General features: G+C 39.6%; 1 protein-coding gene across 1 annotated transcript in view; it reads right to left on the reverse strand.

Moving 5' to 3' along the window:
- The window catches only part of TMIGD1 (transmembrane and immunoglobulin domain containing 1), a 14,241-nt gene extending 8,865 nt beyond the window's left edge, over positions 1 to 5,376 (reverse strand). The window contains exons 1-3 of the mRNA XM_008526832.2: positions 5,349 to 5,376; positions 4,239 to 4,343; positions 2,094 to 2,372 (exon numbers count right to left, since the gene is read on the reverse strand). Coding sequence (XP_008525054.1) covers positions 2,094 to 2,372; positions 4,239 to 4,320 — 361 coding nt within the window. The 5' untranslated portion in view covers positions 4,321 to 4,343; positions 5,349 to 5,376. The remainder of the gene's footprint in view (positions 1 to 2,093; positions 2,373 to 4,238; positions 4,344 to 5,348) is intronic.
- Between the last annotated feature and the right edge of the window lie 3,220 nt (positions 5,377 to 8,596).

Raw genomic sequence — 8,596 nt, forward strand, 5'->3', positions numbered from 1 at the left:
TCAGATAAAGTTAAGGTCTTCCTTGACTCGCTCCTGCTCCCTTCTTGACTCACCAGAGATACCTATTGCTATGAGTTTGATATAAATCCTTGCAGATCTTTTTTTAAAAAGAATAGTTTTCTATCCATTTAATGTCCCATAGGAAATAAATTGCATTGTTTTAGGAGGCCGAGAAGGGGTTTACATAAAACACTTCATTCTCTCAATGACTTGCGTGTTTTTGAGATATATCCACGTTGAATCACAGAGATCTAGCTCATCGCTTTGAGAGTGCTACAGTATAATACATGACTCTTTAATCATTTTATTTTAGTGGGCCTTAGGTTATTTTCAATTTTAAAATGGTAAACAATGCCACAATAAACATCCCTGTATTTGTCTCGTTATGCACATGTGCATGTGTTTCTCCAGGATTAACATCTAGAAGTAGAAATGCTGGTTCCTGGGTCAGGTACACTTTAAATTTTGATCGATACTGCAAAAAAAGTCTCAATTTATACTTTCAGCAATAATATATGAGGGAACCTGTTTCTGCACACCCTCCTCCAAATAGTGTATTATCAAGCTTACATTTAATCCTTGATCTGCTATTTATAACAATAATAATACTTCCTTAGGATTGTACATGATATTCTTGTCACTTTCTATGAGCTCATTTTGACTTATTGATTGATGAGTTTGTCAGTTACTGTCACCATGAATCACTGACCAACTGGTCTTCTTATATATGTGCTTAGCAACAATAATATTTAGGAGGTTGTTATAAAGATGCTTTAAAAGTGAATTCAGTCCAGAAAACTGAAAATCATTTCTTTAAGCCACCAAACGATACTGTCAGCATTTCTGCCATGTCTCCCTTAAGAAGGTACAACAAGAAGAAAGAGCACTAGATTAGAGCCTGGGAACTTGTGTTCTGTTCTCAGCTCCAGCTGTGACAATTCGGGCCCTCAGTCTGGGCCTCAGTTTCCTCACCTGTCATTTTATAAGGATTACAAGACCTCCAAGTTTCCCAATGGTCTTGGATTATATCAAAGTAGCCAAGAGGTAGCTTGCTAAAAATCACATTTTATCAATTCGTAGGAAATAAAAAACAAATCTCCTTTGCCCAGGAACATGTGAATGATTCATTGCGGAAACTCAAGCTGCTGGACGCCAGTATTTTTCAGAGCTGTATTCCTCAGCATTACCTACTTTTATCTCAGGAACTGTGGCATCAGTTTTTCACAGAAAAGTTTGCTGAGCTCACTGGGGTCAAATGGCCTTGACTTTTTATGACTAGGTTCCTAGTCCAGAGCTCCTTCTACCAAATCACAGTGCATCACCCTCTGCCACAGCGCCCCTCGCCACACCATCCATACCTCCCTCGTGGAGAACCAGCTTTCCACCCAAACCTCCTACATGATCACCGACACAGACTCATTTGAAGGCCCCCTAAACCCACAGAGTTCCACCAATGGTTTACCAATACCTGGAACCCAACTATCAAAAAGTGTCCCTTTTTGGATATTAAGGTGATGTTAAAAGATTCCCAATGAGTGTCTTTCTAAGTAGAACACAAAAGCTAGAAACCGCAAAGGAAAAGATTGGTAATTTTAGATACATAAACATGTATTCAACGTATTGAAATACGGCCAAAAAACTATTTAAGAATGTCAAAAATAAGTAGAAGAAATACTTAAATCCAAAATGACAAAAGGCTATTTTCCTTAATATACAAAGCCCTTATACAAATCAATAAGAAAAAGGAATGTAACCCGATGGAAAAATGGGTAAAGGACATGAGCAGGCATTTCACAGAAAAGAAGCATGAACAGCCAATACATTAATGAAAGGGGAGCATCTCGTTCTTAATTTAGAAAATGAAAGTAAAATTTCAAATCAGTCTGGAAAATTCTTAGAGTTTGAGGATATTCAGTGCTTATGAGGGTGTGGGGAAATAGGCACCCTCGTGCATTGTTGTGGGAGCATAAACAGGGCAATTTGGCAATATCAAGCCAACGTTAAAATGCACATACTCTCTAGACCCAGATTTCAGCTACCACTTAATGTAGCGTAGACAACACAGTCTGACTCAGAGTTTCCCCCTCACTCACAAATGACGTTCAGCACCACTGAGATGGACACCGACTGATTCCTCTGCAGCTTGCAGGTGAAGGTCACTCCGTTGTCATCCTCACTGATGGAAGAGACACAGACAGAGCTGGAGTTGATTTTGTTTCCAGATTTCAAATCCACTGTGCCCGCCTCTCGGTACCAGAGAAGTTCTTCCTCATTGGTGTGGTTTTGAACAGCACATCTCAGCGATTCTTGGAAGCCAATCTGAGTGTCCAGAACATAGTTCTCAGTTTTACCATTCACGGTTAAAATAGAACCTGGGAGTGTGGGAAGAAACTATTATGATAGAGCGAACAATCTAAATGGCCATCGACAGAGGATAGGTTTAATAAATTATGTTATATCAGTACAATGAAGTACTCTACAACAATTAAGAATAGTCATATTGATCTGTATGATTTTACAAGGAAAAAGATCCATAATGTAATATTAACTACAAAAAGGAAAAGGTTAAAATGATAGTTACCAAATATTGCTGCACACTGTAATCACCTGGGGATCTTTAAAAACGTGCTGATGCCAGGCTCCCACCCCCAGACATTGTGATTAATTGACATCAGTGCAACCTGGGCGTTCAGTTTTTAAAAAGACCCCCAAGTGATTCTAATGTGCTGCAGTGAAGTTTGAGAACCACTGGGTTAGAAACCAATATGTACAGAATTACCGCATTTATATGTCTACACACACACATACACACATATGTATGAGGGAAAGTCTTGGGAAAAATCCTATCTATATGTATTGAATACGGTTGACAAAAATAGGAAAAAATGTGAGAAAATACTTACTAAACTTAAATTGTTTACTTCAGAGTGTTGGAAGTAGCACAGTAAGGGGTAGGAGTGGGGAAACATAATGGAAAAAGGACTATAGCAAAATGGAAAAAATTTAAGACATAACATTAGTCACTTCCCTATTCACACAGGCAGAATGTAAATTATGTCTCTACTTATTACTCTAAGTATATCGAAATTGAATATGCATATGGGCAAAAGCTGATCTGAAAGCATTTCTGACTAGACAATAGGATTATGGCTGAATTTGGTCTTGCATTTCTAATGTTTTAATATTGTTTTGGCAGTGTTGTAAAATAAAAAGATGTTTAAACAGCTGTGGTTTGTGGGGTAGACAAGATGCTGTGGGGTGGATGATCAGGATATATAGCAGTTTATTTTCATCTCTGATTTTTTTTTTTTCTTTTGAGGAAGATTAGCCCTGGGCTAACATCTACTGCCAATCCTCCTCTTTTTGCTGAGGAAGACTGGCCCTGAGCTAACATCCGTGCCCATCTTCCTCTACTTTATATGTGGGACGCCTACCACAGCATGGCTTGATAAGCAGTGTCATGTCTGCACCGGCATCCGAACTGGCGAACCCCAGGCCTCTGAAGTGGAACGGGTGCATTTAACTGCTGTATCACCAGGCCAGCCCCTTCATCTCTGATTTTTAGAAATCTGTTCATTGTGTAGTAACATACCTAAATTTCAGTTTTTACTTTCCTGGTTGAGAAGCAGGCAACAAAAGCTAAAAAATGACTTCAGCTGCCACAAATTTACCCCCTACATAACATTCGTTAATCTATTCTGTAAACACATTAACTTTTCCTTTAAAAAGCATAAATTACTGGTGAAAATAATGAGATTGTTGCCTAGGATTTTTTTAAAATCTGGAAAAATATCCGTCAACATGTTGAGTGGTTTTTTTCTGGATGATGGGTTTTGGAGAGATTTTTACTCCAAATTTATTTTACAATGACTATGTGTTACTTTTTAAATCAAGGGGGATAAAAGCTACTTCCAGGTTGGAGCGGGGACAAAATGCAGGAAAGATTTTCATGTAAGTGGTATGTTCGAGTAAACAGCAGAAGATCATTTGGGATGTGATTAGGAATGACATGCATTAAAATGTAGGAGAATTCTGGCTGTGGCTTATAATATCAGAACCATAGAAATACTTTTCCATTTAATGTTTTATTATGTTATCTGACTCCTGTACTCCAAGCCTGTACTACCAACTGTGTAGACATCCCAATTTGGATTTTGGATTATCCCAGTGCCCACTGATAATTTTTTAATCTAAAATTTTCAATATTTAAAAAGAGGCCAAAAAGAATTTTCACTTACTTGTCATCTCACGTGGCAGAAATAAAATCAGTAACAGAAGAAATCTGCACATTAGCATTAGGCCGTTGTTCTTCCAGGTCATCTTTAATGACTTTTGAGTCTGATCTGCTGGCAGAAAAAGAGCATTGCTGGTTCCGTACTTTGGTCTACACTGAGTTTATGAACCTTCCTCTTGTCTATTATACATTTGAAATAAAGTCCCGGATGAGTCATCCCAGCTGTAACGGTACTATTTCTAGTTTTTAATTAAACAGTCCTGTTCTGACCATTAAGTTCAAGGTACTTTTAGGTAAAACCGGTCTTCCCTGGAAAAATTGGTAGAATGTCATTGGAACAGTAAGAGAAATGAAACTTGCTTCATTCTCAGATGGTCCCTACTAAAAAAAGTAATTCTTGTTTTGAAAGCCTCCCCTGCATCATTTTTGTAAGGTTGCTCTCTGCTAATAGAGAGTTTTGGAGAGTGTTCCAAATCCCATAGATTCAAATGGTTTGTACCTTAGAAAAAGACTCCATCAAAACATGGCCTCTGGTCTTAAACCATGTTAATCTCTGCTTTCTTCCATCCCTCCGCTACTCGCCACCTCATGATACTCCTTTCCCTTGACCTTGTATGGACTAAAAATAATAAATAATAAAGGCCTTTTTTCTCTCTTTTTGTGCTTTGCTGCTGCCATCCCTCTCCCTAAGATATTTTCCATTTCTATCTAGGAAAAACATGTATTTATGATTTCCTTTCAGGGGTACCACTACGAATAGAGTAGAAACACATATGGAATGCTGTCTATGCAACAGACACTGCGCTAAACACTTTACATACATAAATTTCAGTCTCAATTAAACCTCTAACAACCCTCTTGAAGTTATTTCTCAAGGTTTGGAGAGATCATGTAATTTGCCCAAGATCCCAAAGACCATAATTATCAGGGCCAGGATTCGAACCTAGGACTCCCAAGGCCAGGATCTTAACCACCCCAACTGGCCTAGATTAATATTCTCTTCCTTTGAGAAGCTGCCATTAAACCCTTCTAGTCCCTGGCCTCGCTACAGACCTTAGCAACTTGGATTTTTGTCCCCTTAATACGATATAAACCTTTAAGAGCTGGAACATACCTACGACTTCTTTGGGCCCGCTCTGCTCCTCCCCATCCCAGGCCTGTCCTGACAGGAGCAAGTTTTGTTTTCGCCAGACTCACCCTCTTGGGCTGGCAAGCCTGCATCAATCTTTCAATAAGATGCAATTAGTGCTAATATTTGTTATTTTGCAATTTAAAAAATTTTCCCAAAAGACTTCTATCAAGCATTGTAACAATGATGATTTCAGAATTTGGTCATTAATAGAGTTTTCTCAAACACGCTGCACTGCAGGTGCTCAATAAAAACTGAGAGTGTGGGCTTCTTGGCAGACCTTACCCCCCACCCTATTAAGGAAGAAGATTCATATCTTCCCTTCCTTCCGACCCACCAAGAAAGCACCTTTCAAAATGCATTTCCCTCACCTGACTTGTTTTTAATTTCCATGACTGTCTTTCTAGACAAGACTAAGTCTTGCCGCTTACCTGCTGAGCTCTGAAAAGCTGACTTCCTTGGCCAATTGTTCCTCCGTCTGGGAACCCTGAATCCTTTCCCTGTTACCATCTTTATAGTACTTGAAATTGAACAGTTTATGACAGTAGGGTCAGGTAAATAAGATAAATTGGGTTCAAAGTCTGTTTCTCCTTATGGATTCTTAGAGAACACAGTAATTGGGAGAGACATCTTCTTAAGATCTAAGTTTTTATGTGTACCTAAGTCACTAGGTGGGGCCAGATATTACTAACAGGGATGTAATTGTTCCAAGAAAGCCGACCTTTTAGAAAGTTTGTAGCACGTCTCACTGAACATTGTATGCTCACGTTAGATACTTGTGATTTGATGATGTAACAGCCCAAGAATTGTGATGGGGCAAGTCTGAGGACAGGTTTGATTTTCAATGCATCCAAAACTTTGGAAGATTCCACTCAACTTAAACAATGCTGGAAAAGTATTACTTACTACTGGTAACCCGAGCGCAGCGTGTAAACTGTACCAGCCAGGCATGGCAGAAGCAAGTTTTATCCCTTTGAGGTTCTCACCTGATGGGGGAATCCTTGCATTCAAGAATTAGCAATTGAGGATAACATTTTTTTTTTTTTTTGAGGCAGATTAGCCCTGAGCTAATATCTGCCACCAATCCTCCTCTTTTTGCTGAGGAAGACTGGCCCTGAGCTAACATCCGTGCCCATCTTCCTCTAGTTTATATGTGGGACACCTACCACAGCATGGATTGACATACAGTGCCATGTCTGCATCCGGGATCCGAACTGGCGAACCCCGGGCCATTGAAGCAGAATGTGCAAACTTAACTGCTGCGCCACTGGGCTGGCCCCAAGGATAACATTTTTTTTTAAATTAATTAATTTATTTTTGCTGAGGAAGATTAACCCTGAGCTAACATCTGTTGCCAATCTTCCTCTTTTTTCTTGAGGAAGATTAGCCCTGAGCTAACAGCTGTGCCAATCTTCCTCCACTTTATATGTTGGTCACCGCCACAGTGTGGCTGATGAGTGGTGTAGGTCTGCACCTGGGATCTGAACACATGAACCCCGGCTGCTGAAGTGGGATGTGCAGAACCTCTATACCATGGGGCCAGCCCTGAGGATAACATTTTTTCTTACTGGTTAAAAAATACATATGTTTATGGTGTTGTTACAATGTTAATTTTATCTGGCAAGTACTCTTTTTCTCATTTATACAAGAATAGAATGAAACAATATTTATATTTATCTGAACATTTGAATGCATTGGTTAAGCACACCAGCGATCTGCCTCCTACTAGCTGTGTGACTTCAAAAAGTTATTTAATCCCTGTGAGCCTCAGGTTCTTCATCAATCCAACGGGCATACTAATAGTGCCCTCCCTACAAAGTCACTGGGAAGATTAAATGAAATAAAGCATGTGAAGCAGCCACATAGTAAGGTCTTAATAAGCAGTGGCTATTATTGTTGTTAATATAGGCTGGGCAGAATATAATAAATAAATGCAGCCTGACTATAGCTTTCTTTTAGTAAGAATCATAACTAAGAGCAGTTCCTGTTGGCTGGGTTGCAGGCACCATCTAAGTAGGTTTTGAGTTTACTGCTGAATGAATCTAAGAGTAGTGTGTTTTACTATTACCATTTTTAAATGAATTTAGCATGGATTGATGTCTAGGTTCTAGGTCCCAACAAAGCAGACTCTAAGATAAAACTTTGCACGCAGGTAGTTTATTTAAAGGCGATCTCAGGCAGCACAGTAAGGAAGTGAGATAAGGAAGGAAGGAAAACTAATAAAGGGTATGTTAATGAACAGGTTACTGCTGTGGGCAACTGTCCCTGTGGACCCTTTGACAAGCTCTGTGGAACAGACCTAAGAATCAACTCATGAGGGGGAAGGAAGCTTAAATTTATCCACCAACTTCTGTCCATCACTGGTTGAGGGGCAGTCTCGGGGTGTTGACTCCCCAGCTCTTCCAGCTGCCCTGTGAGGGCAGATGCACTCTCTCAGTCCAGCTGCCAATGTCCAGGCAAAGACACTCAGGAAGTCACCTGCTATATGGGAACAGTTTGCAAGTGACCTCTAGGCAGGCCAAGAGGATGTGGGTAGGGCAGTAATATCAACTCCTACAACTGGATATTAGATGATGTTAGGAAACAATGGTTAATTATTCTTAGGTGTCATAATGGTATTGTAGTTATGTGGGAGAATGTCCTCATTCTTAGGAGATGCCTGCTGAAATATTTCCGGGTCAAGTGTCATGAAGATTGCAACTGACTTTCAAATGACTCAGCAAAAATAAATACACACACAAAGCAAATATAGCAAAATGTTAACATTTGCTAAATCTAGAATCTAGATAGGGGTATATAGATATTCATTGTACTATTCCTTCAACTTTTCTGTATGTTTGACATTTTCATTACTAAAATTTTGGAGAAAAGTATTTAGCAGATATTTTTTGAGTGTCTACTCTGTGCTGAGTACTCTGAGCATTGCGGATGCCAGTCCCAGCCAAGGCAATGTGGTATCTTTGGCATGAATTAGTAAGAGACTTGGCTTCTCAAGTCACTCTACTGCCATCTGTGGAGAATTGTTTTAATAACTATACGAAGAATAGTGCTCCCTGAATTCCACAACATTAAGCAGGTACCCTGGGAGACACAAAGGTGAGCAAAACAAATCTCCTGGTCTTCAAGGGTCTTTCATTCTAGAGGGAAAAGTTAAGGTGGTTAGGAGCTAGGTAGAGAGCACTCAGTGCTGGGAAGGGATTTCAGATTGAGAAAATGGTATCATGGCGCCCCTT

Source organism: Equus przewalskii, chromosome 10 (genome assembly GCF_037783145.1).
Source record: "Equus przewalskii isolate Varuska chromosome 10, EquPr2, whole genome shotgun sequence".
Taxonomy (NCBI): domain Eukaryota; kingdom Metazoa; phylum Chordata; class Mammalia; order Perissodactyla; family Equidae; genus Equus; species Equus przewalskii.